This window comes from Phoca vitulina, unplaced genomic scaffold (genome assembly GCF_004348235.1).
Source record: "Phoca vitulina isolate PV1807 unplaced genomic scaffold, GSC_HSeal_1.0 scaffold7, whole genome shotgun sequence".
Classification (NCBI taxonomy): domain Eukaryota; kingdom Metazoa; phylum Chordata; class Mammalia; order Carnivora; family Phocidae; genus Phoca; species Phoca vitulina.
Window position 1 is genome coordinate 1,593,050 of NW_022589710.1, and position 25,967 is coordinate 1,619,016.

Sequence of the window (25,967 nt, forward strand, 5' to 3'; positions counted from 1 at the left end):
TGGAGGCGCTGAGGTGCCTTTGCACCAGGGCTTTTGCACTCGGCGCGGCGAGGTCACTCGACCTCCAGCCTAGGAAAGGATCCCGAGACGTGGCAAGACCTGGCCTTGGACTCAGCGGGTTACTCATAAACCCGGAGGAGGTACGAGGCGGCACTCGTGCACTCCCCGGACAAGTGGCCCGAAGCTGAGAGGCCCGCCAAAGACCGAGGGTCTAGGGAAGGTCTACAAATCCCGGAGAGCGGAGGGGCGTTAAGGACAACAGACGGAACCGGAAAGGCCCCTAAAGACCCTGCGTGTATTAGGGAGCGTCTGCAAAGACCGCAGAGGGAATCCAGGGGTCATCTAAAAAGTTGCCAAAGCAGCTAAGGAGTGGTCTAGAAACGGCAGTCCCCACAAAACAAGGCTTCCGGAAGCTAAACCCGGAAGGGAGGGTGTGGAGGACTGGATCCCCATCTGTGACGTGAACACACCCCAAAAGCGCCGGTCATCCCTGAGGGCAGGACCGACAGAAGCTGCAGCCAGCAAAATAAAGGAAGGCTGAAACCGGGGGGCGGGGGGGGAGGAGAAAGAGAGGCCCTTAGAGATCGTCTGGAAATTGCGAAGCCAAAACAACTTGAGGGGCCGACAGGAAATTGCATCCTTCGCTAAAGATACCTCCAGGTAGCGAACCACCAATTTCTTTTGTAAGCCCCGCCCCTCACCCATTAAGCGTAGTTCTGTTGTCTCTGATTCAGGAAACAGCCGGTTCCCCACTTACTCCTCCCCACTGGGAGCAAACGCCCCTCCTCGGTCGCGCGCTTTCTCCTCCCCTCCCATCCCTCACGCACTTTCTCCCGCCCACCTGTCTATCACTGTTCTCAGCTGTCCAGTTAGCTGGCCAAGGGGGCGGGGCCGTCAGAGGCAACGCGTGACGTTCTCAGTCCTCCGGCCGGGAAGCCAGGAGATGCATGACGAAGGAGGCGCGTGACGGAGGAGCGGTTGGCCAGCGCCGCGGCCTCCGTTGGTGTAAACAAGGCCTCGCGCCGCTGCGGGTCCTGCGACCGCTCCTGGCTGGTGGGTGGTCTCGCGCGGGGCAGTAACCGCCGGCTTCTGTGGGAGGGGCTTCTCGGCTTCCCCCCTGCCTCCCCCACTTGGCGTACACACCCCCGGCACACCACGTGGGCGTGAGGCGAGAAAGGAGGGGGTGTTAGGCCGAATTCTTACTTCATTGGTTGACGCTGCTGCTGGCTTTCGCAAAGGAGCGCTCTGATTGGTCGGTAAGGGGGGGCGTCGGGGGTCTCAGAGCCCTAAGGCTTCTGATTGGCTAGATAAGATAAGCTAATGAGGCGCTTTCTTCCGCGAGGGGTTTTGATTGGTCGGCCAGAGAGGTTACCTGGGAATTCACCCACCCACCCCTCCAGGGACTTTGATAGGTGAGTTTGAGGTAGAAAACTGAGAAATTCCTCTTCAAAGGATTCTCATTGGTGAGCTAGGGTAGCGCCCTAAGCTTCACTCTCTGATTTTTTTTTTGCTTCACAGGATTGGGGAAGGTTTGTGTTCCTGAAGCCTTGGGAATTGTCACAGGCTACAGAGAAGGGATTTCAGTCTCTAGGAAGGGTCGCACTCCAAGAGATAGCTACCGCTCTATCTGGGGAGACCCTGGTGTTTCTAGAGCAGGCTTTGCTTTCACCAAACCCAAGGAGGTGACAGGAGGAGTCCCTGCACAGGACCTAATGATGCTGTGACCAGAAGATGGGATCACGGAACAGCAGCAGTGCAGGAACTGGGTCCGGAGACCCCTCCGAGGGCTTGCCCCGAAGAGGGGCTAGCCTGCGTCGGAGCGAGGAAGAAGAAGAGGAGGATGAAGATGTGGATCTGGCCCAGGTACTGGCCTATCTCCTCCGCAGGTAACTTACCCTCTGATGTGTCCCCACCAGGGACCACCACAGTCCCTTGATCCCAACTCCAGGCAGGGAGGTTACAGAGGATAGGGAATGGGATTAGCCCAGACCAGCTGTTCTGTTTGAGCTTCCCTTCTGGACACTCATGGCACTCAGCTCAATGCCCAATAAGAGTAGTTCTTAATTAGGGAGGGTCATGAAGACAATTCGCTTTTGTGTTTGAATGGACTGTTCAGGAGGGCCTCTCTAGCTAAGACTACACAAGTGTAATCTATTTCCCAAGTAAGTAAAAAAAATGAAAACGTTACTGTGATGGAAAAGGCGTAATGTGGGGGGTAAGGAGAAGAGCTGGGGAGATGGGTGTTGAACTGTGGAGAAGTTACTGACATGTGATATGAAGCCATGTGGATTTACTTGAAAAACAAGTTTAAATTAACCTAACTCTAGGGGCGCCTGGGTGGCTCAGTCGTTGGGCGTCTGCCTTCGGCTCAGGTCATGATCCCGGGGTCCTGGGATCAAGCCCCACATCAGGCTCCCTGCTCTGTGGGAAGCCTGCTTCTCCCTCTCCCACTCCCCCGGCTTGTGTTCCCTCTCTAGCTGTCTCTCTCTCTGTGTCAAATAAATAAATAAAAATAAATAAAATCTTTAAAAAAAAAATAAATTAACCTAACTCTAACCCTGTTCTTGAGGAAAGAATGCTTTGAGGAAAGTGACCACCACCCATAATTGACTGGAAAGGTGTGCCATTTGACTCTGTTTCTTAGCTGTGGCTTCTTGGGCAGAAGACAAGCCTGGGGATTCCTTTAGAATACTGTGTTCTATGCTGGACTCCTCAGGCAGAGGCTCAGAAGGAAATGCTCTCCGAATATTTAGCCCTCTAGGAGGTCAACTGAGTAGGTCTGTCAACCTCCATGGAATGTTGGTGTTCTCTACATCTGCTATAAGCATGAAAATTCATTTCCTACCATGTTTTATAGGAGACTGAAAATAACAGCCAAGGTCTAGTCAGCCTGAAACTTCAAAATGGGGACAGTATGAGGGTTTGAGGAGTAGGTAGTCTAAGAGCTGAATAGCCATTGACTCTGAATTTGGTCGGCTTGGGGAAGGGATCCTCCCTTTTATCATGGGCATCTCTCCACAGAGGCCAAGTGAGGTTGGTGCAGGGCGGAGGTGCAGCAAATTTACAACTCATCCAGGCCCTCTCGGACTCGGAGGAAGAGCATGACAGTGCCTGGGATGGTCGTCTCGGGGACCGATACAACCCACCCGGTAAGAGGAAAGGCAGACTGAGACCCTAACATTGGAAGACTTTCATTAAAAACCCTTTTTCTGTTTTTTGCAAGAACAGTAGGTGAAGTTGAAAGAAGGTGAGATAGTTCAGGGAACGAGGGAGTCTCTGCAGCCCCAGTCTATTCAGCTGCATAGCTGGCGGGAGCATAGTTCTGGGGCTGGAAGACCTAGGGTGGAACTTCTCCTTGGTACTCACAGTGGATGCAACCCCTGACACCCGGGAGCTGGAATGCAATGAGATCAAGACCCAAGTGGAATTGGCCACAGGGCGGCTGGGGCTCAGGCGGGCAGCCCAGGAGCAGAGCTTTCCTCAGATGCTGCACCAGGTAAGCCTCTCCACCTCCAACCAGCCTGGCAGCAGGCCTCTCGAGGTAGCCAGGAGCTCTCCCTGCCCCAGAGGAGAGGAAAGTAAACCTTCCAAGGAAGCCTCAAGTGCTGGAGCTGGAGAGTGCTTAGCCAGCCTGCATCAGCATTTGGTGGGACTTACGAGTGTGTGCGGTGTCCGTTTCTGTAGCAAGAGCAATATCTTTGGAGGAGGGGGCTTGGTGCGGCTGAAGTGGCCCTCCGTTTCTGCTAGCAATATTCCCCAATCCCTTCCTTTAGAGAGAACGGGGCCTCTGCCACCGGGGAAGCTTCTCCCTTGGAGAACGGTCTCGAATGATGTCTCAGTGAGTATGGGGCTTGGTGGAGAGACTCTAAGGGCCAGATAGGTCTTATCCCTTAAATGTTGAAGGGACAGGTGTTAAGAGGATCCTCAGGGATATTAAAGTTAGGTCGAATGGGGTCGAAGCTTGAGAGGAAACAAACTGGAAAAGTGTAGAAATTGAGAGGACGATTGAATGAATGAAAGAGAAGGGATCGTACCCCAAGCCAAAAGGGAAGTCCACCCTTGTACTCACACCCAGCTCTGTTAGGATTCTGCTAACCGGGACGTTCCTCGTCCTCTGCTCCCTTTACCTTCACTTTCCCTCTGCTTTCCCAGCTTCTTGCCCAATGATCTGGGCTTCACTGATACCTACTCTCAGAAGGCTTTCTGCGGCATCTACAGCAAAGATGGTCAGATCTTCATGTCTGCTTGTCAAGGTACCAGACCCTGGTCCTACAAAGTGCCCCAGAACAAGGAACATACACCCTGACGGAGACTAGCAAGCCTCAGACCCAGGGAACTCAGACCCTGGGTTAGGGATGCTTAGCCAGAACACGTTTCCCATGATCAAGGGAAGATTCCACAGACGTACAGAGGAAGGAGGTCAGATCTAGAGAGGATGCAAGGAGGGGGTTCCCTAATTCTGCCTGATCCCCACTTACCCAGACCAGACGATCCGACTGTATGACTGCCGGTACGGCCGCTTTCATAAATTCAAGAGCATCAAGGCCCGGGACGTGGGCTGGAGCGTCCTGGATGTGGCCTTCACCCCTGATGGCAACCACTTCCTATACTCCAGCTGGTCTGATTACAGTGAGTATGCCCAAGAATTCCACTGGCTCTCCAGCCCAGGACCCGAAGCCTCCAAATGCCCATGTCCTCTGTGCCAGGACTCCACGCCTTCTCCTGGGAAGATCACTCCCAGGGTCTGACACCCTTGCCCTTTGTTCCGTTTCCTGCCTAGCTTCACTTCCACCCTCCTTCCCCCAGCCCTGAAAGATACCTTGTTTCTCTTGCCTCTCTTAGTTCATATCTGCAACATCTACGGGGAGGGAGACACTCACACTGCCCTGGATCTAAGGTACTGGCTTCCCTCTGGGCAGACTCATCAGAAACTTCTCAAGGAAGGCTCTCCAGGAGCAAACCTCGTGAACTGGAACTCCTGCTTAGAGGGAAAAGTACACTGGTTGCAAGTGTCTCTCTGTGGATCCCTGGGAGGGAAGGCACCCATCCTTGTCAGCCAGAGAACCAGGGTAAAATAGATGGTTGCAGGATTATTTCGGGGTTCTCATGGAGGTGACTCACATTCTGGGACGTGTTGGCAGGACTTCTTTTTCCCCTCAGAAGTACGCCTTACAACCCTCATCCGATTCTGTGTAGATTAACAGAGGCTGAGGGAGGTCCACTTAATCCAGCTCCTTCTTTGCTCTTTTCAGGCCAGACGAGCGTCGCTTTGCAGTCTTTTCCATTGCTGTCTCCTCAGATGGACGGGAAGTGCTAGGAGGGTGAGTACGGTAGGGGATGTAGCCCTTAATCAGTGAGCTAGGAGTCCTCCCGGAGACCAGCTCTGATCTCACAGAGACTGTACTGGACACTGCTATCCAGGCAGCTATGGAGAACAGCCAGCCCTTTCCCAAGGTCAGCGTTTACGAACTGCTTCACCTCTTGCTCACCGTTTCCCCAGCATGAGATGGAGGGTCTCAAACCTCCTTGCAAACATAGCTAACTTTTCTCCCACCTCCTGTGGAAAAAGAGACCAGGGCTTGCCCCTCAGCGGGACTTTGCAACAGGGACTCTCCAGAGCATACGTAGCATTGGTCCTCTCAGTTCTGGCTCTAGGACCCTCTTTATGCCTTCCCTTTCAGGGCCAATGATGGCTGTCTCTATGTCTTTGATCGAGAACAGAACCGGCGCACCCTTCAGGTATTTGCTCCTGAGACTCAGAGCCTCTGCCTCCTGGTCCGTGGCCTATTAGAAGACCGAGAGAGAGAGAGGTCCTAGGTATTCTGGCTTCCTGCTTCCCTAGATTGAGTCCCATGAGGATGATGTGAACGCAGTGGCCTTTGCTGACATAAGCTCCCAGATCCTGTTCTCTGGGGGTGATGATGCCATCTGCAAAGTGTGGGATCGACGCACCATGCGGGAGGACGACCCCAAGCCTGTGGGTGCACTGGCTGGACACCAGGATGGCATTACCTTCATTGACAGCAAGGTGGGCAGGGAAGCAGACCTGCACGGCCAGGTTACAGGTGTCCAGGAGCAGTCAAGGGGGCTGAGCGTGGGAACTCCCCAAGCTCCTTATTAGTTCAGGTTTGCAAGAGCTGGAGTTTAGGGAAGGGGCTTAAGCCAAGAAACATGAGATCCTTCTGTATTCATCAGTCCTCACGGATCAGGGCAGGGCTTTCTGTAGAAGGAAAGACAATTAATCCAGGATGGAATTGGAGGCCCAGCCAGTGCCCTGGGCAAAGAAGGGGAAACCTAGCCAGGGGGTGGGTTCTATGGTAGAAAAACCTGTGACGAGCTCGCCTGGATGAAGAAAGAGGCAAGGTAAGTCAGAGAACTGGCATTCTTACCTCTCATCTGGAGAAGCAGACCTAGAGGGACAGACACCAGTGTTCACAAGCTCTGACAGCTTGTCATCCATCTGGGGATTCACAGGGTGATGCCCGCTATCTCATCTCCAACTCCAAAGACCAGACCATCAAGCTCTGGGACATCCGACGCTTTTCTAGTCGGGAAGGCATGGAGGCCTCACGGCAGGCTGCCACACAGCAAAACTGGGACTACCGCTGGCAGCAGGTGCCCAAAAAAGGTGAGCGGAGAAGGGAGAACCCAAGATCCGGGGAGTAAAGAGTCAGGGGTGGCAGTTCAGATATCTGACCCCTGGTAAGGCCTGGCATGGGCACAGTGGATGTGACTGTAGCCTCGGGCCCTCCCCCACCACGCCCCCTTGCCAGGTGTTAACTCTGTGTTTGTCAAACGGTGGGGAGAGTCGGGGGTTCCCAGGGCTGGGGGCTGGGGATCACTCAGAACCAACTAAGACAAAAGCATTTCAGTATCTTCACAACCAGCAGAGCCGTGTTGGTGAATATTAGGTGGAGAAAGAGCCACCCATTGGGGATTGAAAAGGTGGCCATCGGTGAGCATCGGTCTTTGCTCAGGACTAATGGTACAGGAGAATCCAGGCTCCCTAATCTAGGGCTCTATGTGCATCCCTCCCAGCCTGGCGGAAACTGAAGCTCCCAGGGGACAGCTCCTTGATGACCTACCGGGGTCATGGGGTGCTGCACACCCTCATCCGCTGCCGATTCTCGCCCACCCATAGCACCGGCCAGCGGTTCATCTACAGCGGCTGCTCTACCGGCAAAGTGGTCGGTAAGGATCGTATCAGAACGGGGCCCTGGGAGAGGCACCAGTGTGTCTTTGGCATTTTACCTGTAACCACCGGTGAGCGCCGTAAAAATCCCAGTGGTGACTATGAGTGAAATTTAATTTAGCGTGGAGCAGGTTAGGCTTCGGCAGAGAAAGAGAAAACCTTGTATTCATCAGCATTGTAAATTAAGAAAGGGAACATAGAATTCTAGTCAGTAAATATAATAGATTGCCAGAAATACACTCAGCTCTGTTTTGTAGCCAGTCAAGGAAAGAAAGAGATGGCAGATGAAAGGTAGGGGGGCATGGGGACAAAAAGACCGCAGCTCGGAGTAAGGGCCGTGCGGCCGCTAAAGCAGGAAGCGTGTACAGAAAGACACAGAAACATACCTCCAGCCATAAGGAGCCTAAGCCAGTGCCATAGCTAGGGAGGCACCGCAGGGAGCCCCGCTCGGAAAGAGAGAGATGCGCCCCCATCCAGATGTGGAAGAGCAGGTTCAGACCTCTAAGCAGACAGCCCATTGTTCACTTTCGCGGGGCCTTCCATGTCTTGTGGGTTTCTTAGAAAACTGCTGTAAAGAGCTTTAAAACCACATTGTGCTTTCTTAACTGTAGACCCTGTGACATTTAGCTAAGGGCCAGGGAGAGATACCCAAGCTCTGCTAGGCCGCACACTCAACCCGAGGTAGGGGAAAAGGGAACTGCAGCATCCTCTGGTGTGGTTGCTCCCCTGCGAAAGCGGGGAAGTTGCCTGAGGCAATAAGCAGTGCAGCTCAGGAACCGTGAGGGGTGCTTAGAAGGTGCCCTGGCTGCCCCTTCTCCACTCTGGCCGTCCCTGGACAGTGTACGACCTCCTCAGCGGCCACATCGTGAAGAAGCTGACCAACCACAAGGCCTGTGTGCGTGACGTCAGCTGGCATCCCTTTGAGGAAAAGATCGTCAGCAGTTCGGTGAGGCTGCGAGGGGCGGGGCGGGGGACCAGCGCGTGTCCGGGACTTTGACCCAGGCGGGGCCGCACCCCTGACTGCTTGCCCCCTTCTGCCCTGCAGTGGGACGGCAACCTGCGTCTCTGGCAGTACCGCCAGGCTGAGTTCTTCCAGGACGACCTGCCAGAGTCTGAGGAACCTCCCCGCGCCCCTGCCCCAGTGCCCCACCCCTCTACAGCCTTTTCCTCGCCCCAGTAGATCTGATCTCCAGCCCCGTCCACGGGTGAGCCTCTGACAAGCTCTCTGCCTCTTCCTGCCTTTCTCCCTTCTGGGAGACCTTTGGGGAGTCACTGGCATTGGACAGGGAGACCCACAAGCCCAGGCTTTCGGGCCCTCGCTGAGCCCTGGAAGATCCTCCCCAAGGGGCAGAGTGGTCTCCTCATGCGCTCACACCCAGTTGGCTTGGTTCTCTATCTCTGGCCAGAGTCCAAAGGACTGCTGTTATCTGAGGTGTGGCCCTTTGTCAGCAGGAGAACTGTCCTGAGTGTTTTTAATCATGTGTGGATGTAAGTGTTAGCTCCTAGAGTAGATGTCAGGTCTGAACTGAGCTGTCAGCTGGGCCCATTGCCCTGGCCTGTGTGTTGAGGACTAGACTGGCCAGTTAGGCCAGGTGTCCCAGCCATTATTCCAGAGGTCCTGAAGGCTAGAGCTCTAGCCTTTTTGGGGAAGGTGGGATGAGTAAGGCATGTCCTCAGCACCCTCCTGGTGTGGGAATTATGTTTTCTCCCTCTCTGTCTGGGTCTTTGGGGTGGGACAGGCTGTGGTGTGAGAGGCTCCATGTGGCCCCACACAGGGCAGGCCCTCCCTCCCAGACTGTTCCTTCATGCTGGAGGCCAGCAGCTGCAAGGAGAGATGTTGAATTAGGACTCCTTCGTCCTCTCACTGGCTTTGGCTCCCTCAATAAATTCTCTGTGGGAACCTGGCTCAGTGTCTGTCTCTGTTTCTTTTTCCTATCTGAGGTCTTTTATCCTCTCCCTTCAAGAAAATAGTTTTGACAAAGCCTTCAGATATGCTTCTCTGTGGGGAAAAATCCCCCTTTGATGCCCCCAAGATGAAGAGAAATACCAAAATCATTTGTTAACTGAGCTCTGCAACAGACAACTCCCTCACTGAACTTAGAACTTGTAGCGAGTAGAAATCAAGGTAGCAGGAAGTAAGCGCAGTTTAGATTAGAGCCTGGAACACCCACATCAGCTTTGTTCTGGGGATGGCCTTGGCGCTGGTCCGGTCTATGAGAAGAAGCAGCCCAGAACCGGAGAGAACCTGGTGGGCACTGACTCGGGGCCCCATCTGGGTGCTTCACACCCAGGACCTCATCCACCCTCCCAGCCACACTTTGTACAGGTGAGGAAATGGCAGCGTGCACAGATCAGGCGACATGCCCCAGAGCAAAGCTGTGGTGTGGTCAGTAGGGCAGTTGGTCGGGCTTCACATCCAGCTCTTATCGCTCCGTCCCCATGACATTTCATTATCCCTAATGCAATTTTCGAACCAGGATGCACACCTCCAGGGGTTCTCAAAGACACAGCCAGGGGTAAAAGGGATACCTCTTTCACAGCAAAACAGGTAGTTTTAAAAGAATAGATTGTCCAGCTGCCCAGCCTACATGTGTTCTCTTTGCTCTGGTCGCCTCATGTGAAGCTAGCATGCCAGTCTCCCTGCCCACCGGCCCACCTTGTTCCCCTTCTGCCACTTCAACCCAGACATGCCACCCATCTCACCCAGAACCTGTATTACCTCCAGGGCGCCAAAATTACAAGCAAATTAAAATTATTAACATCCTCAAAGCCTCTTTTATATTTTTTTAAAGATTTTTATTTATTTATTTGTCAGGGAGAGAGAGAGAGCGCGCACAAGCAGAGGGAGTGGCAGACAGAGGGGGAAGCAGACTCCCCGCTGAGCAAGGAGCCTGATGCGGGACTCCATCCCAGGACCCTGAGATCATGACCTGAGCTGAAGGCAGACCCCTAACTGACTGAGTCACCCAGGCGCCCCTCAAAGCCTCCTTTAATCAAGGCCCCAAGTACCATCCATTTTTCTAATTAAGAGTTGCATTTCCAATACAGTTTGAGTTTATTATCATCACAATGTGTGAAATCTTTGCTATACTAATTATATATTTTGTACTACTAACAATTATTATGAGAAATCTATCCAGAAAAAAAATGTTTTAACTTCTAGGGCCTTATGATCACAGGAAATACTTAAAAATTAAGTTTCAGGGTCGCCTGGGTGGCTCAGTCAAGCAGCCAACTCTTGGTTTTGGCTCAGGTCATGATCTCCCAGGAGTCTTCTTGGGATACTCTCCCTCTCCCTCTGCCTCTCCCCCCGCTTGTGTGCTTGCCCTCTCTCTCTAAGATAAATGGGTAAATCGTTAAAAAAAAAATTAAGTTTTGGGGCGCCTAGGTGGCTCAGTTGTTAAGCGTCTGCCTTCTGCTCAGGTCATGATCCCAGGGTCCTGGGATCGAGTCTCGCATCGGGCTCCCTGCTCTGCAGGGGGCCTGCTTCTCCCTCTCCCACTCCCCCTGCTTGTGTTCCCTCTCTTGCTGTCTCTCTCTCTGTCAAAAAATAAATTAAAAAATCTTAAAAAAAAAAAATTAGGGTCGCCTGGGTGGCTCAGTTGTTAAGCGTCTGCTTAGGTCATGATCCCAGTATCCTGGGATCGAGCCCTGCATCAGGCTCCCTGCTCCACAGGAAGCCTGCTTCTCCCTCTCCCACTCCCCCTGCTTGTGTTCTCTCTCTTGCTCTGTCTCTCTGTCAAATAAATAAAATCTTTAAAATAAATAAATAAATAAATAAAAATTAAGTTTCAAATTATATACATTTTTTTGGCAGACAAGTGTGATCAACAAAACGTTCAGGCGTAAAAACATTAGGATAACTTGTGTGGGGGAAGTCTAATGGAAATATAATTTCTGACTATTAAGATCTTGTCACATGTTTTTTAAATGGAAAATGGTAAGATACATAATCACTGTAGTATTTAGATTCCATTGGGTATATTTAAAAGAAAGAGAGAGAGAGAATGCATTGGAAATTATGTCCTGCGCAACTATTTAAAATTACAATGAAAAATTTTTTGTGGGGCTCCTGGATGGCTAAGTCAGTTGAGTGTCTGCCTTTGGCTCAGGTCATGATCCTGGGGTCCTGGGATCCAGCCTGCTCAGCAGGGAATATGCTTCTCCCTCTCCTTCTGCCCCTCCCCGCTACTCATGCTCTCTCTTTCTCTCAAATAAAGGAATCAAATCTTTAAAAAAATTTTTTTGTCAAAGGTGTGTGAGGGGTTCTATAGGTCTTCCTGTTAGGGTCCATGAGCAGGAACTATGTTGAAGTATGGGCTTTAGGATCTGGAAGGAATCTGATTGAAGAATCCATCTTGACCGTTTTATGGATGTGGGCACTGAGGACCAAGGAGGATTAGTTGATTTTCCCAAAGTCACACAGTTCAGAACCCAGGTGTACTTGCTTGCTCATTCCTTTCACTACTTCGTGGGCCTCCACTGTACTCTGAAATCCCACCACCAGTTCTGAGGAATGAGGAAGGGTGACAAAAAAGGATCTCAGAACAGTTACTGAATAACAGGGACATCCCTTGGGTAGGTTGCTCTCTGCCTTGTGGCTCCAGCCCCAGGGGTCAGGCTGGGAGGCCAATGTGAGACTTAGGACCCAGGGTAACCGGTTGGAGGATACAACCCAAGGTTTTGATGGGCTTCAAGGTGGGGATTTTCCTTGTAGGGTCACCCCCACCCCCACCCCCATCACGTGGCAGTGAGCCTAATCTTTGGAGTCCTGAAAATCCAGCCTGGGCCACCACCATCTCTCATACAATACACCTTCCACAGGACACTTGAATTTCTTTTTTTTTAAGATTTTATTTATTTGACAGAGCGAGTGTGTGCATAGGAAGGGGGAGTGGCAGAGGCAGAGGGAGAAGCAGACTCCCCACTGAGCAGGGAGCCCGACGTGGGACTCGATCCCAGGACCCTGGGATCATGACCTGAGCAGACACTTAACCAACTGAGCCACCCAGGCACCCCAGGACACTTGAGTTTCGTCTGTTGGCCTTCGTAATAACCGTACCAAAGAATGGTCCCATCTTAGATCTGATGTCTTGTGCATTACGTAACCACCACAGTTTACATAGGGCCAGAGAGCCACTCAGAGTCCCTCACACCAGACAGGGGCTGGGGCTGGGTCAAGCCCTAGGGTCATGGTGCACCTAAGTGGATACCCCTGCTGGTGTGCTCCCCCCAGCCTAACTTGGACATGGTGCCATGCACAGCCATCTTGTGCATCCTGCAGTGTGGGCTCTTGTGCTCAGAATTTAGGAGAGGGGTTGGATCACACTGATGACGAGGCAGACAGATTTTTTTTTTAAATGGCTTCCAAGGGTTGGTTAGTTTGAATCTCCATGACCCCTGATTTCCCTGCAGAGCAAACATGGTAAGGTTGGGGTGGGGCGGGGGTGACTGGTTGACCCAATAGATGGGCAGGCCCAGGCAGGCTGTGGACAAAACACTGAACCGCAGGCCTGGCCCTCCAACATGAACTCGAACATGGTTGGAGCTGGGGACACAGAGCTAAAAGGAAAGGACACAGGCCACTGTCAGGACACACAACCAAAGCTAGGACCCTGCTGACGTGGCAGCCCTCCGCCCTGGCCCCTTACTGCCCCCCGCCCCTCTCCCCCGCCTGCCAGCTGCCACCAGGGCTCTGCCCTGTGTCTGCCACACCTGTCACTGCCCGTCCTTGTCCAGGGGGGGCCCCATCAGCCCCTCCTCAGCTACCCGGCACAGCAAGCGGGAAGTGGGGAGGGGAGGGAACATGGAGCGGGGGCCGGTGGTGGGGGCAGGGCTGGGGGCCGGGGCCCAAATCCGGGCGCTGCTAGGCTGCCTGGTCAGGGTGCTGCTCTGGGTGGCCTCTGCCTTGCTGTACTTTGGAAGTGAACAGGCCGCCCGCCTCCTGGGCAGCCCCTGCTTACGGCGCCTCTACCATGCCTGGTTGGCAGCAGTGGTCATCTTTGGGCCCCTTCTGCAGTTCCATGTCAACCCTCGGACTATTTTCGCCAGCCACGGCAACTTCTTCAACATGTGAGTCCACTGGAGGCTGTGGGCGCCGGCTCCCTGCACTCTGGGATCCCAGCTCCCTCCTCCAGGCTTCTGTCGTGCTGCCAGTCTGGATGCTAAAAATAGGCTAAGAGGTTGAGTAGAAATTGGGAGGAGGGGGAGGGGAACAGAGTCCTAGGGTCCAGGGGAAATCAGGAGCAGGGCTGAAGAGGAAATACGGCTCCTCGAAGGCTGAATGGGCCTCTAAGGAGACGGCAAGGTTTAAGTGGCTGGGGGGGGGGGGGGGGAGGGAACCAGTGAGGATATGTAGGGCAGGGGACAGAGCAGGGATGGGAACACAGATGGGGTGGAAGATGGGGCGCAGGCGGGTCTCAGTAGCTAGTCTCCCTTCTTCTGTGCCCACAGAAAATTTGTGAATTCGGCATGGGGCTGGACATGCACCTTCCTGGGGGGCTTCGTGCTGCTGGTGGTGTTCCTGGCTACGCGGCGTGTGGCCGTGACCGCCAGGCACCTGAGCCGGCTGGTGGTGGGGGCGGCAGTGTGGCGGGGGGCCGGCCGGGCCTTCCTGCTCATCGAGGACCTGACTGGCTCCTGCTTCGAGCCTCTGCCCCAAGGCCTGCTGCTGCACGAGCTTCCTGACCGCCGCAGCTGCCTGGCAGCTGGCCACCAGTGGCGGGGCTACACCGTCTCCTCCCACACCTTCCTGCTCACCTTCTGCTGTCTGCTCATGGCTGAGGAAGCCGCAGTGTTCGCCAAGTATCTGGCCCACGGGCTGCCAGCCGGGGCCCCCCTCCGCCTCGTCTTCCTGCTCAACGTGCTGCTGCTGGGCCTCTGGAACTTCTTGCTGCTCTGTACCGTCATCTATTTCCACCAGTACACCCACAAGGTGGTGGGTGCCGCGGTGGGCACCTTTGCCTGGTACCTCACCTATGGCAGCTGGTATCATCAGCCCTGGTCTCCAGGGAGCCCGGGCCACGGGCTCTTTCCTCGGCCCCACTCCAGCCGCAAGCATAACTGAAAGAAATAAAGGCAAACCTGGCCTACCTCAGGCTCTGCTCATCATTTGGTTGGGGGGACTCAGAAAGGGTGGGAAGGGTAAGAAGGGAGTCAGGCAGTCTCGCGCGCGTCCCTCAGCCATTCTTTGCTTGCTCTCCATCCTTCCTGCTGTCCTTTCAAGTCTCCCAGTCCTCGCAGACTTCAAGCTCTCTGGGGGGCTCAGATATCAAGGACCGGCAATGCCAGAGCAGGTAAGAGTGCCCGTCGGTATAGGCAGCACTCCTGCTGAGCAGGTGCTTCGTCTCCAGCCTGGTTGGTTGGTTTTTTCTGCCTCCTTCACCGAATTCCCCCTTCCACCTTCCTTAAGGGCCTGCCTGTCTGGGCACACTTACTTAATAGGTATTTATTGAGCCAAGCATAGTTCCATGCCTTGTGAATAAGGAAGACAAGGTTTCTGCTGTTTGGGGGCTGGTGGGTTAATGGGGGAAGCAGATGAGAAACTCACAAATAACAGCAAACACTTCTCTTGCGCTTTACTATGTTTCAGGCAGCGTTCTAAGTGTCTCTAAGCTCTTCCTATAAATCAAGACATTAAGCCCTCATAACAACACCACCACTATCAGGTGGGTTTGGTAACGTTTCTACTGTACAGTTGTGAAAACTGAGGCACAGAGGTTAAGTGGCTTGTTCACAGCTAGTAGATATCAAAGCCAGGATTATAAACCTAGGCAGTAAGGGTCCATTGTCTGTGCTCTAAACAGAGGACCAGCAACTACGGCCCTCCTGTGGCCAGATTTTGTATGGCCTGAGAGTTAAGAAAGGTTTTTACATTTTTAATGATTGAAAAAAAAAAAAAGAAGAAGAAGAATATATCATGGTATGTGAAAATTACACAGAATTCAAATTCCAGTGTCCATAGAGAAAGTTTTACTGGAACCTGGCCCTGCTAATTCATTTAGGTATGGCTGTTTACCTGCTCTAAGGGCAGAGTTGAGTAGTTACTACAGACACCATATGGCCCACGAGAGCCTAAAATGTTTACTGTCTGGCCTTTTACAGAAAAAGTTTGCCAACCCCTGATCTAAACCACACTATCCCCCCAAAATAAACTGGCTAATATCAGAGAGCTCCAGTGCTATGAATGTACTACAACAGGCTGGTTTGTAATAGAGACTTGGCAGGGAGGTACTTTATAAAGGACGATGGAGAGAGTTCCCTCTGGAGAGGTGATATTTAAGCTGAGAACCTAAGCTGAGAACCTAACGACAACCCGAGGTGGGGGTAAGGGTGTGTCGGGGAAAGGGTGTGTCAGGCAAAGGGATCGGTAAGGCCAAAGTACCTGAGACAGGAATGAATGTTGACATCGGGTTTAAGCAACAATGGAAGGCCCAGCTATTTGCAAGTGTAAGGGAAGGGGGAAAGCAGTGGAAAGTGAGGTTGCAGAACAGGGGCCAGGCAGGCCAGGCAAGCCTTCTGGGCCAGGAAAGCCCTTTAGATTTCATTCTAAGGTCAACAGGAAAGTGAGAAAGAGCTTTAAGCCAGACAGAGGTCTGTGTGGAGAGTATAGGGGGGTTGTAGTCCACAACATGGGTCAGGAGGGAGCTGACCGGGGCCTGGGTTGGAGTGGTGACAGCGTCTGAATGTCACCACATGGGCCAGACGATGCCCGTGGAGCCAGGACTAGGCAAGGGAGGCCAGAAAAGATGGAAGAGCGCCAGATAAGGCTTATCACCGTCCCAGGCCGAACAGGGACAGAAGAGAACCAGAGGAGTCCGGAGGCAGGGAGATGGGAGGAGGGCACTGGCTCCGGGAGGCGGGAAGGCGGGCCCGCGGTGCGTGGAGAGGCTGGGCGTGGAAAGAAGCGTGTGTGGGGGTGATAGTGGCAGTAGGCTGGGAGACGAAAGGCGGGAAGCGAGGAGGCGGGGACGGAGAGGCTGGGCTTCGGGAGCAGGGCGGGGAGGGGGAGGCAGGCTGGGACGGGCCGCCGGGCGGAGGAGGCGGTGGCAGCGCTCCTCTCGGCCTCCAGGGGGAGCCCGGCCGCGGCTGCCGCCCTCCGCCCCCTCCCCTCCGGCTCTGGCCCCGCCCCCTCCAGTACCTCGGCTCCCCGGCTACCCAGGAAGGCCGTGCGGGTGGCGAGCGCTGCTTTCGCTTTCTCTTCCCCGTACACACTCCGCTTCTCGTGCGGCGCTAGGCCCCCCGCCCCGGCCATGGCCACGCTCAGGGTCCGGCCTGAAGCCCAAGCCAAGGTGAGCGCTGCGAGTTCGAGGAGGGGCCCATTAGGGAGGCGTGGCTCCGAAAGGTTGCAGGCGTCCGTGACCGGCCCCCCGGCCCCCGTCGCGGGTTGGGGTCGTGGTCGATCGGAGCCCACGTGAGCCTCGGTGCCAGGAGCACCTGCGCCCTGGCCGGGGGAGACAGGCGAGGTCCGCGTGCCGGGAGAGGCCAGGAGGTCGAGGTTCAGCGGGGTGCGGTGAAGCGGAGAGCTGGCGTGGAGGGGAAGTCCGCTGGCGCGGGGCCCCGGGCCACACACAGACAGGGTGCCGGAGCTGCCCTGCCACCTCATGGCTTTTCCCACGGGAGGGCCCCCGGCCCACTCCACAGGGTACGCCGTCCCTGCCCCAGTCGCAGAGGCTCTTACACCCCTCCTTGTACAGCCCAGGAGACCCGAGGGATCTGTTCTCACTTGGACCATTCGCCCTTCACCGCCAGGAATGTTCTCATCCCCCACATCCAGCCCCACGGGGATTCACTTCACCCTCCCCAACCCCACGGGATGCATTCCACCCTTCCCCAGGTCAGGCCCTACACAACCCTAAGGGAATGGTCCTCATATGAACTGGCCATAAAGCCAGGTGTCTGAAGGGCTGCCTGTGTCCCACAGGTGGACGTGTTCCGTGAGGACCTGTGTACCAAGGTAAGACCTGCCCCATCAACACCCCACTCCTACCTAACTCCCACGGCTCAACCCTTCCCTGCTGGGCAGCGGCAGCCCTGCTTCACTGCCAGGAAGAACATGTGATTCTGACCCCCATCTTCCCCCACCCCCACCTCACACACAGACAGAGAACCTGCTGGGGAGCTACTTCCCCAAGAAGATTTCTGAGTTGGATGCATTTTTAAAGGTACTGGGGGCAGCAGAAAGCTAGAGAGTAGGGGTCAAGGGGGGGGTCTGGGGAGCCATGAGAGTGAGGCGAGAGGGATGCCTTTGCCTCCAGCTCTCCTCCCACCCTGCACCAGGAGCCGGCTCTCAACGAAGCCGACCTGAGCAATCTGAAGGCCCCGTTGGACATCCCAGTGCCTGATCCAGTCAAGGAGAAAGAGAAAGAGGAACGGAAGAAACAGCAGGAGGCAAGCCGGGAAGAGCTGGGAGGAGGGACCCAACCATGGGAAAAATCAACCTTAGGCCTGACTGCCAAGAGCCCCTCTCTCCCTGCAGAAGGAAGACAAAGATGAAAAGAAGAAAGGGGAAGACGAAGACAAAGGTACCACCATGAACGGACTTGAGTCTCACCTCCTAGGAGCTCTTCCCCAGGGATTGCTCTTCCCTGCCCTCACACAGTCCCAGCCTGGTGACTGACCCGTTGCCCACTGCCTAGGTCCTCCCTGTGGCCCAGTGAACTGCAATGAGAAGATCGTGGTCCTCCTTCAGCGTCTAAAGCCTGAGATCAAGGATGTCATTGAGCAGCTCAACCTGGTGAGCCCTCCCACTCCCACCCCCAGGCTTCAGACCTAACCCTTTGTCCTCCTTGGTCCCTATCAGGTAGGGCTTAGCACCAGCCGGGTCTCAGCAGGAGAGAGCACAGCAAATGAAGCCAGAATTGTAGGCCCTGGGGCTTAGCACGGACTTGGCATAACTCCCCCTGATCGTGGGCAGGGAAGCAGAGGACAGGAACCTGGGAAGTAGGTTGGGAGCTGTTGTGGCTTTGATGCCTTTCCCTCCTCCCAGGTCACCACCTGGTTGCAGCTGCAGATACCTCGGATTGAGGATGGGAACAATTTTGGAGTGGCTGTCCAGGTGAGAGAGCTACCCCACTCCTCTGCCCTCCTTACTACTCCAGTCCATGCTGCTTTCCACTTTCCCCCTTGCATTCTTTCCCCAGGAGAAGGTGTTTGAGCTGATGACCACCCTTCACACCAAGCTGGAAGGCTTCCACACTCAAATCTCCAAGTGAGTGACTGCCCACCTACACGTGCATGCACACTCCACCTTTGCCTTGGACAGAGGCCTGGGCTCCCTCTTCCTTCTCCCACTCCATACCCTTCTACTTCCTACAGGTATTTCTCTGAACGGGGCGATGCTGTGACCAAAGCAGCCAAGCAGCCCCACGTGGTAGGTGAGGCCCAAGTCAGGGTACATGGTGGGGGAAGGACACATCTGAAGTCAGACCTGACCCAAGACTCCCACAGGGTGATTATCGGCAGCTGGTGCACGAGCTGGATGAAGCAGAGTACCGGGACATCCGGTTGATGGTCATGGAGATCCGCAACGCTTATGTGAGGAAGCGAGGGGGTGGGGGACAGAGGGAGCTTTCCTAGGCCACCTACTCCCTGACAGGCTGGGGGTGAAGGGTCACAGAACTTAGCTTCTCCATAAGGCTAGAAATGGGGCACAGGAGCCACTGGGGGCCTGTGGCTGACCCCCACTCCTCTCTGGCCCTGTAGGCTGTGTTATATGACATCATCTTGAAGAACTTCGAGAAGCTTAAGAAGCCCAGGGGAGAAACAAAAGGAATGATCTATTGAGAGCCTTCTCTCATTCCGTAATGGGTCCAGCAGAGACCTTCCTATCTTTTACAGAGGACTCCAGACTTTCCCCAACTTCAGCCTGTTGAGGTTTCTCCCTCCCCTTGCCTCCCAGGCATAATAAATAGTCATACCATTGTCCTTCAACCCAAGTCTCTTTATTGGATCCTGACCCTTTCCCTCCCCCCCTCCCCCCGAGCCCTGGCTCAGGTATTTCCATTGGTGGGACCCACCCACTGGGTGATTTGGGTGTTCAGCTGCTGGTTGGTCCAGTCCTGCCGGATGTCGTCAAGGTGGCAATCAAAGTCCACAAGGTGCTGGTGGGCCCGGCCCTCCAGTAGTGCTCCCACCATCTGCCGTGACTCTTCCCAGTCCCTCCACATCACTCTGAAATAATAACCCCCATGGAGGTCAAATTCAGCAGGGGGCCAGACACTTGGCAGAGGTTAGCATCTAGAGAAGGACCCTTGGGGCAAGATCAAGGACAGAGGAGGCCCAGGAGCTGTGGGCTTCCAAGAAGAGGTGAAGGGAGTGGGGCACTCACAAGTTCTTGTCCTTGGGGACCCAGCGGGGACCATGGTTTTCCAGGACGATGACGGGGGGCACATGAGGCTGAGGCACCAGTTTCTGATTATCCAACTGTGCAGACAAGGAAGGTCTGGTGAGGGTTTCAAGGATTCCCCTTCCTACTTTCTCACCAACTCCCCACCCTGAAACCCAAACCTCACCATAATAAGGACTGCACCAGGGAAGAATTCTGCAATCCGCCCAGCGATTTTCAAGGCCAGAGGCCCAGCGCTGTATAGAGGGAAGATCAGAGGAGTGAGGAGCTGACCATGGGTAGACCCTGTCCATCTGAGCTGGACCTCCCAGGTCTCCTGTAGCAGGTCTGGGGGGTCAGGCCTGCTTGAAGCTTCATACACAACTGCTTAATGCTTGAGTGCAGTGGAAAACAGGTGCTCAGATTGTTGGTCAAGGTGGAGATCAAAGGTGATCTTTTGGGAGGGTAATTTGGCATAATTTAAACAGTATATGCTGACCCAGAAATTCCACTTATAAATAATTTACTGTAATAATTGTACAGTGTCTGTATTAACAAAAAATGGGAAACAATATCAATGTTTAAGGCATTAAATAAATCATGGTACTTCCATACTCATACTATATAGCTGTTAGGATAAGGTAAATCTTGGTGTAGAGATGGAAAAATGGCAGATATTTACTAAGTGAGGTGAGAAAAGCAAATTACAAAACTGTGTATAATTTGATCCAGATACATGATTAATACGTAAGTAGATAGCTTTTTCTATATATAAGGACATTTCCTTTTTTTTTTTTTTTCCCCAAAGTTGCTGGTTGGGTTTCCTCTGTGTTCTTTCAGCACTTGGCGGGGGTTACCTCAGTTAAAGCCAGGTGTCAGCCTGTTATTGATACACAGCTATGCTCCCCACCCCCACCACAGCTCCTCCAGGGAGCTCCTTCATATTTCTTTATATTCCCTCACTCCAGTACCCAGCCTAGTGCCTGGTGGATATAGTCCCTGCTCCTAAGCATTTGACGAAGGAAAGATGAAAGGAATGTCCAAGAGTTCTCTTGATCCCCCAACCCATAACCCTTAGCCTTCTGCCTCTGGCTACTCCACTCACCTCTGGTCGTCCAGAGCTGCATTGGCATGATAGTACCCAGCCACTACCAGACCGGCCTGCGCGCCCCACACATCCACCTGCCGTGGGAAAGGGGCCATCAGAAACTCAATCGTGCCGCCCGCCCTGTAGGTGCGCACTGCTGCCAAGAGGCCGGGGATGGGCTTGGGCTAGGGGTGTTAGGGGGTTTCGCGGTGGTCGGTGGGCGTCCAGCGGCGGCACCTGGTTGAGGGCGACCTCCAGCATGACGGACAGGGCCAGATGGCTGTGGAACAGGGGCACACAGTCGGTGAGACACAGACATTCTCCCGACCGCGGAGCGGGCGCCAGCAACAGCCCGTTGACGGCGGCGTGCGGGTACCGGGCGGCGTGCAGACACATCTTCACGTAGGCCCGGGCCGAGATCTCCACCTCCCCCATGGCCAGCGGGGCCCCAGCTCGCGTCCGCGAAGCTCCCTCCCCGGCGCCTTCCTTGGCCCTTCGCTCTGCCCCCTCACTTAGATTCGGCAGTGACGCTGACTCGGCGCGAAGGCAGCCCGCCGGCTCTCGGGGACCTGGGTCCCGGCGCCCAGCCCCCACCTGGCCCAGAACGCAGACGGTCCGGATTGCATGCTGCAGCGCCGAACTCCGCCTCTGCCCGCCCCCGGCTGGCGGCCGCAGATCCTCGCGGGTCTGGGGGACTCCCGGCCCGCTGCGGTAAGCAGCGCCCGCTTCTGGGGTCCCGCCCACGTGGTGCTCTTTGATAGGCTTAAAGGTTCTCATTTTGCCCAATCACCGGCCGCGTCCAAACCTTGCCCCGCCTTTGTCTCCCGCGAACTGGAAAGAACCCACAACTGAAAACTAAAGAGAACTGCCCGCACGCTGATTGGCTAGGCTACTCGACTTCGGTCCGGGATTGCAGGATGGCTTCGTCTGACACCTGTGCCGCCCGCCCCCACAGGCCCAGCAAAGCCAGGAGGTTGGAGCGCGCGCCCCGCGTGGGGTGTCCCAGAGCGCTCGATCTCCGAACCTGGACACAAGCGCACTGCCTTGCTCCTACTATGGAATGAATGGGTTTGTACTCTAGGCCAGCTCCGTCACTGATGAGCCCTGTTACCTTTGCCACTACAGGATATCTGGCCCTTGGTTTCCTTAATGTAGTCTCTGCAGAAATAAAGGCGGCAATTGGCTGAAGGAGGGGGAAAGAGGACAAAAAAATTTACAGACCCATCCTTCCCTTAATGTCCTGCGGTATAATTTCCTTCAACATAATGCCTTGGGAGCGTTTTTCCCCTTGTCAGCTCTTGAGAAGGAGTCCCACCATTTACCCATAATGAATGAAACCTCACTCCCTCTCCAGGCTTGCACTGAGCTGATGATGAGTGTTGTTCTTTCGTCTTTCCCTGATCTCAGCCCCGGAGCTTTCTCCTTGCTCAGCTTTCAGTCCAAAGCCTGATTATTCCTATAAGGGGTCTGTGCAAATGCCACTTCTTCCAGGAAGCACTCACAAGCCCCCCAAATGTTTGAAATAATCTTGTGAAATTCCCAAATACAGGCTATCTGTATGGCTGTCACGACATGTCACAATTTACACCCTGTTCTTTAGGATGACTTCTTAAGAACAGGATGGGTTTCCCATTCATCTTTGGCTTCATGGCATCCCCTCTCTTTCCTGCCACCACATTCACATTCGGTGTCTGGACATAGGTGACACTCAATAAATGCCTTCTGAATGAATGACACACACCAGAGATAATTCACACAAAGCATAGGTCATTTATTATTATTGTTATTATTTTCTTTTTCTGGCCCTTGACTAGTACATAGACGGCTTCTCTTCACCCTTTGGGTTGATGATTTTCTCTAGGTTGCTGCTGATGATATGATAAAGCTCAGCCTGGAAGAAGGCCAGAAGGGTGGCAGTCAGGTTCTTGGCTTCTCCCCCATCCCCCTCAACCATCTCCCATAGGGGCTTACTCCACACTCACATAGAAGGCCCTCAGGTCCAGCACCATGGCCCTGAGCTCCCCATAGGCTGCCTCATCTCGCTCATGCACCAGGGCCCGATAATCCATCTGGGATGTGGGAGGCAAAGCTGAGTCAGCTCCATGGGAGGTTGGGACATTAATCTGGTTTCCTCATATAGGGAATAGGTAACTTGAGGATGAGTCCCTTCTCAGCACTAAGAAATGGAATCCCACAGGATCAAGCCGAGAAAGGGGTCCAGGTTTCTGAAGCCCAAATCAGTTTTTCTAGCCAATGCTCTTGGCTTGGTATTTTCCACATTGGAAAAGTCAGAAAACAGACAAGGAAGACCTCTAGTCCCTCTTCCTTGCCCCAACCCCAGCCAGCCTCAGCTAAAAGCCTGGTGACTATCTACTCACTACATGAGTCTCCTTAGAGGCCTTGGCCACAGCATCCCCGCGTTCTGAGAAGTACCTGCCAAAAGCAAGGGAATAAACACAGGAACGGGTAGTGAGAGAGAGATACTCCCTCAGATCCTTCCCAGAGCCCCCCATTGTCCTGATGGGACTGCCCAGCTTTGGGAATCCCAAAGAAATGTCCCTGCAGCACCCCCGTGCTGGCCCTCCAGCTGCCCTCACTTGGAAATGGTTGTCTGGAAGGCTTCTACTTTTGTCTTGACTGCATTTACCCTCTCCAGCACCTTCTCCTGTGATTAAAAAAAAAGAGAGAGAGAGAGATGGGAGGCAAGAAAAACACTTCATCTCCTCCCTCCTTCACCCACCATCTTCCTCCTCCTCCCAGGTCATATCTAGTTCCTATCTCTCACTCCCCAAGTCTCTCCCTGCTCTCAATGTCCTCATACACCCTTTTCTTACCTGGATTGCCACCCCAAAGTCATTTCCATCCTCAATCTTGGGGATCAGGTGCTGGATCCATGTGATCACCTAAATTATGATCATGGAGGAATCATTAAACAAACTTACTGGGTTTTTCCTTTTCTGCCACTTCCTAATAACAGCTATATTTATTTATTTATTTTTAAGGTTTATTTATTTGAGAGAAAGAGAGCGAGCACAAGCAGGGGGAGCAGCAGAGGGAGAGGGAGAAGAAGGCTCCCCACCGAGCAGGGAGCCCGACTCGGGGCTCAATCCCAGGACCCTGAGCCAAAGGCAGACGCTTTAGCCGACTGAGCCACCCAGGCGCCCCTAATTGAGGATTTATTAAGTGCCAGGCACTGTACTACATATATATATCTCATTTAATCTTCACAGTTTTTTAAGATACATATTTTTATTGTACCCACTCAATAGATGAAAAAACTGAGTCACAGAGTATCCAAGAAACTTATTTAAGGTAACCAACGAGGTAAGTGATGGAGTCAGAATTTGAGCCCAAGCAGTCTCTAGGGCCCAAGCTCTTAAACCAACTCATGATGGCACAACACCTGCACTGTGTACCTGGTACAGAGGTGGGTTCTGACACTATGGAGGTGGAAACAGCACAGTCTCTTGATTACACAGGGATACCATTGTGATATCAGAGGTCTAGCAGAATGAGAACACAAGGTATCGAAACCCAAAGCACAGAGGAAGTTTCCTATGTCAGGAATAGGTCCTTGAATGAAGGACTTGCATCTCTCAAGGAGACTAGGGCTGGGCCTGGCTAGTCTTCCCTTTCTCTTTCTCGCAGTTCTCAGGCTTACCAGAATGCATTTTTCTTTGAGAGTCCAGACTTCTGGCTTAACCAGGGCAAGGAGGACAAGAACCTTCTCATTTCCAGGGAGAAAGCCACACTTGGGAACTGTGAAAAAGAGGGCATTCAGGCCCCTTCTCATCCAGCAGACAATGTGTCGTTTCCTCTTCCCTAGCCACCCCTTCCTCTCTTACCTTCTTTCTTTTCCTGCTTGTCTGTTTCCATCTAAGGTAAAAAGGGGGACAGTGGCTTTAGAAAAGTCTTGGAGGCTGGAGAGCCATCATCTCCACCTGGTTTATAGTCTAAGCCCTGCACCCCGAGTGTCTCACCTCATCATCCTTGGGTGGGGGGTCTGGGATGGGGATGTCCAGTGGGGCCCGGAGAGAGGTCAGGTCAGCAACATTGAGGGAGTCCTCCTGCACAGAGCTCACTGTCAGTGGCTGCCCAGCCTATTCCCCTCATTCTGAGTCACAGCCTTCCCTCCACACAGCCCACCCAACCCTCTGCCTAGGCTCAGGCCTCACGCCACCCCAACGGTTCCAGTCCACCACTCATAACTGTTCTCTGCATGCTGAGCCCAGTTGTTATCTAGAGGGGGGTGGGTGGAGAGGACAGAGGCCTTGGGATGGGGTGGGAGGGGGCCATACTACTCACTTGCAAGAGCTGATTCAGGTGTATGATTTTCTGTGGCAAGAAACTGTAGAGGAACTCCTCTGCCTGTGGGTTACATTGCAAGGGTGGGGAATCTCAGAAGATGCTCCAGAGGTGTCTGAGAAGTAGGACTGGAAGGGCCCTTGTAAATCATTGACTCCAATACTTACAAATAAGGAAATTGAAGCCATGAGAAGTGAAGGGACTTGCCCAAGCTGGGAAGTGGCAGAACCATGGTTAGGACTTTGGGGCCACAGCTTTTCCCTCCACACCAAAAGAGGGGAGAGGAAGCAGCAGAGGTGGAGAGAATATTAAGAGGAGGCAAATTAAAGGTAGAGATCAATAATTAGGAGCCTTGGGTGAAGGTTTGATTAGGGAAGTAGGGCCCAGGGTGGGTTTGGGGGTCACTCTGAGAGGTTGCTGCCCTCAAGTACTGGTCTAAGATTCCGAGTCAAATCGCTTGAATCTAGAAGACTTACCTCCTGGAAAAGATTTTGCCTGAAGACATCCACCTGCACAGAGAGCAGTACCCGGATGTTGGTTAAGGGTCTCAGTAGTCAAGAGTAAGATCCCACCCACAAAGGGATGCCCTCCAACTTGGCTCAGGCCTTTCCTACCACAAGCCAGATTTCCCTGGAAGCTCAGGCTCAGTATAGACACTGGCCAGAGGGCAGGAATCTGGGAATCCCCCGGCAGAAGTGAAAGCACTAAGGAGAGGTTGGGGGAGTTCTCTGGCACGGCCTTGGTCCCCTGGAGTACCCAGCCTGGCCTCCCGATCCCCCATTACCTGTTTGCGGGCTTCCCCGCTCAGGCGCACCCCACTAGGCTTGGCCATGCTGCTCCAGTTGCAAGATCTCCGGTCTCCCGGCTCGCCGCCTGGCCTTTCGCTTTCACTCCCCGCGTCCAGGCCCGCCCCCCTCAGCCCCGCCCCCTTCCTTCTTTGCCCCCTCCCTCTGGCAGGCCGCAAACCGTAGGCAGCCCCTCAGTCATTCTCGGCCTGCTGCTACTAGTAGAGGCGGTGCGGACTCGGTCACAGGCCCAGGGGCTGTCCGAGGGAGGGG

General features: G+C 53.9%; 5 protein-coding genes across 14 annotated transcripts; 3 read left to right on the top strand and 2 right to left on the bottom strand.

The window, feature by feature from the left end:
- The first annotated feature begins 200 nt into the window (after positions 1 to 200).
- Positions 201 to 9,092, top strand: DCAF11 (DDB1 and CUL4 associated factor 11). Of its 8 annotated transcripts, none has more exons than XM_032404788.1 (16): positions 201 to 660; positions 862 to 1,053; positions 1,680 to 1,863; positions 3,022 to 3,149; positions 3,369 to 3,496; positions 3,774 to 3,838; positions 4,153 to 4,253; positions 4,483 to 4,629; positions 4,843 to 4,897; positions 5,253 to 5,321; positions 5,682 to 5,739; positions 5,843 to 6,028; positions 6,475 to 6,628; positions 7,039 to 7,191; positions 8,032 to 8,138; positions 8,238 to 9,092. In XM_032404788.1, the coding sequence occupies exons 2-16, from the start codon at positions 948 to 950 to the stop codon at positions 8,370 to 8,372; spliced, it is 1,776 nt and encodes a 591-aa protein (XP_032260679.1). In that variant the 5' UTR covers positions 201 to 660; positions 862 to 947; the 3' UTR covers positions 8,373 to 9,092. The 8 variants fall into 8 exon arrangements, 7 of the variants coding, with proteins under 7 accessions (XP_032260679.1, XP_032260682.1, XP_032260685.1 ...); XM_032404791.1 differs by having other exon boundaries at positions 1,519 to 1,886; positions 8,238 to 8,372; XM_032404789.1 differs by lacking the exon at positions 201 to 660 and adding an exon at positions 1,343 to 1,412 and having other exon boundaries at positions 958 to 1,256; positions 1,519 to 1,886; positions 8,238 to 8,372.
- Positions 9,093 to 12,998: 3,906 nt separating this feature from the next.
- Positions 12,999 to 14,283, top strand: FITM1 (fat storage inducing transmembrane protein 1). The gene is made up of 2 exons (XM_032404543.1): positions 12,999 to 13,264; positions 13,646 to 14,283. The coding sequence occupies exons 1-2, from the start codon at positions 12,999 to 13,001 to the stop codon at positions 14,256 to 14,258; spliced, it is 879 nt and encodes a 292-aa protein (XP_032260434.1). The 3' UTR covers positions 14,259 to 14,283.
- A 2,023-nt stretch (positions 14,284 to 16,306) lies between these two features.
- PSME1 (proteasome activator subunit 1) lies at positions 16,307 to 19,123 on the top strand. 2 transcript variants are annotated; one of them, XM_032404795.1, is made up of 11 exons: positions 16,307 to 16,482; positions 17,115 to 17,147; positions 17,293 to 17,355; positions 17,471 to 17,581; positions 17,670 to 17,715; positions 17,830 to 17,927; positions 18,180 to 18,248; positions 18,334 to 18,401; positions 18,509 to 18,563; positions 18,641 to 18,727; positions 18,896 to 19,123. In XM_032404795.1, the coding sequence occupies exons 1-11, from the start codon at positions 16,444 to 16,446 to the stop codon at positions 18,974 to 18,976; spliced, it is 750 nt and encodes a 249-aa protein (XP_032260686.1). In that variant the 5' UTR covers positions 16,307 to 16,443; the 3' UTR covers positions 18,977 to 19,123. The 2 variants fall into 2 exon arrangements, with proteins under 2 accessions (XP_032260686.1, XP_032260687.1); XM_032404796.1 differs by lacking the exon at positions 17,293 to 17,355 and having other exon boundaries at positions 16,331 to 16,482.
- On the bottom strand, positions 19,114 to 21,336 carry EMC9 (ER membrane protein complex subunit 9). 2 transcript variants are annotated; one of them, XM_032404799.1, is made up of 6 exons: positions 21,199 to 21,331; positions 20,842 to 20,884; positions 20,623 to 20,699; positions 19,705 to 19,774; positions 19,521 to 19,615; positions 19,114 to 19,363 (listed from the first exon to the last, which is right to left on the bottom strand). In XM_032404799.1, the coding sequence occupies exons 1-6, from the start codon at positions 21,228 to 21,230 to the stop codon at positions 19,183 to 19,185; spliced, it is 498 nt and encodes a 165-aa protein (XP_032260690.1). In that variant the 5' UTR covers positions 21,231 to 21,331; the 3' UTR covers positions 19,114 to 19,182. The 2 variants fall into 2 exon arrangements, with proteins under 2 accessions (XP_032260690.1, XP_032260689.1); XM_032404798.1 differs by having other exon boundaries at positions 20,842 to 21,336.
- Positions 21,337 to 22,354: 1,018 nt separating this feature from the next.
- On the bottom strand, positions 22,355 to 25,820 carry PSME2 (proteasome activator subunit 2). Its single transcript, XM_032404808.1, has 11 exons — positions 25,694 to 25,820; positions 25,386 to 25,418; positions 24,910 to 24,972; positions 24,585 to 24,671; positions 24,450 to 24,480; positions 24,266 to 24,363; positions 23,439 to 23,507; positions 23,202 to 23,269; positions 22,983 to 23,037; positions 22,587 to 22,673; positions 22,355 to 22,495 (listed from the first exon to the last, which is right to left on the bottom strand). Exons 1-11 carry the CDS (start codon positions 25,739 to 25,741, stop codon positions 22,415 to 22,417), a joined length of 720 nt encoding a protein of 239 aa, XP_032260699.1. The 5' UTR covers positions 25,742 to 25,820; the 3' UTR covers positions 22,355 to 22,414.
- Between the last annotated feature and the right edge of the window lie 147 nt (positions 25,821 to 25,967).

Bases quoted from the DNA above. Each gene is read 5' to 3' on its own strand.
- FITM1 (XM_032404543.1), top strand. From the start codon at position 12,999: ATGGAGCGGGGGCCGGTGGTGGGGGCAGGGCTGGGGGCCGGGGCCCAA. The intron at 13,265-13,645 runs GTGAGTCCACTG...CTGTGCCCACAG, and splicing joins CACGGCAACTTCTTCAACAT to AAAATTTGTGAATTCGGCAT.
- DCAF11 (XM_032404788.1), top strand. From the start codon at position 948: ATGACGAAGGAGGCGCGTGACGGAGGAGCGGTTGGCCAGCGCCGCGGC. The intron at 3,839-4,152 runs GTGAGTATGGGG...CTGCTTTCCCAG, and splicing joins CGGTCTCGAATGATGTCTCA to CTTCTTGCCCAATGATCTGG. The intron at 6,029-6,474 runs GTGGGCAGGGAA...GGGGATTCACAG, and splicing joins TTACCTTCATTGACAGCAAG to GGTGATGCCCGCTATCTCAT.
- EMC9 (XM_032404798.1), bottom strand. From the start codon at position 21,039: ATGGGGGAGGTGGAGATCTCGGCCCGGGCCTACGTGAAGATGTGTCTG. The intron at 19,775-20,622 runs GTGAGTGGAGTA...CCCTCTATACAG, and splicing joins GCAGCTCTGGACGACCAGAG to CGCTGGGCCTCTGGCCTTGA. The intron at 19,616-19,704 runs GTGAGGTTTGGG...TTGTCTGCACAG, and splicing joins CTGGTGCAGTCCTTATTATG to TTGGATAATCAGAAACTGGT.
- PSME2 (XM_032404808.1), bottom strand. From the start codon at position 25,741: ATGGCCAAGCCTAGTGGGGTGCGCCTGAGCGGGGAAGCCCGCAAACAG. The intron at 24,672-24,909 runs GTGAGTAGTATG...AGCTCTGTGCAG, and splicing joins ACCTGAATCAGCTCTTGCAA to GAGGACTCCCTCAATGTTGC. The intron at 23,270-23,438 runs GTAAGAAAAGGG...TTTTAATCACAG, and splicing joins ACTTTGGGGTGGCAATCCAG to GAGAAGGTGCTGGAGAGGGT.
- PSME1 (XM_032404795.1), top strand. From the start codon at position 16,444: ATGGCCACGCTCAGGGTCCGGCCTGAAGCCCAAGCCAAG. The intron at 17,148-17,292 runs GTAAGACCTGCC...CCTCACACACAG, and splicing joins GTGAGGACCTGTGTACCAAG to ACAGAGAACCTGCTGGGGAG. The intron at 18,249-18,333 runs GTGAGAGAGCTA...TTCTTTCCCCAG, and splicing joins ATTTTGGAGTGGCTGTCCAG to GAGAAGGTGTTTGAGCTGAT.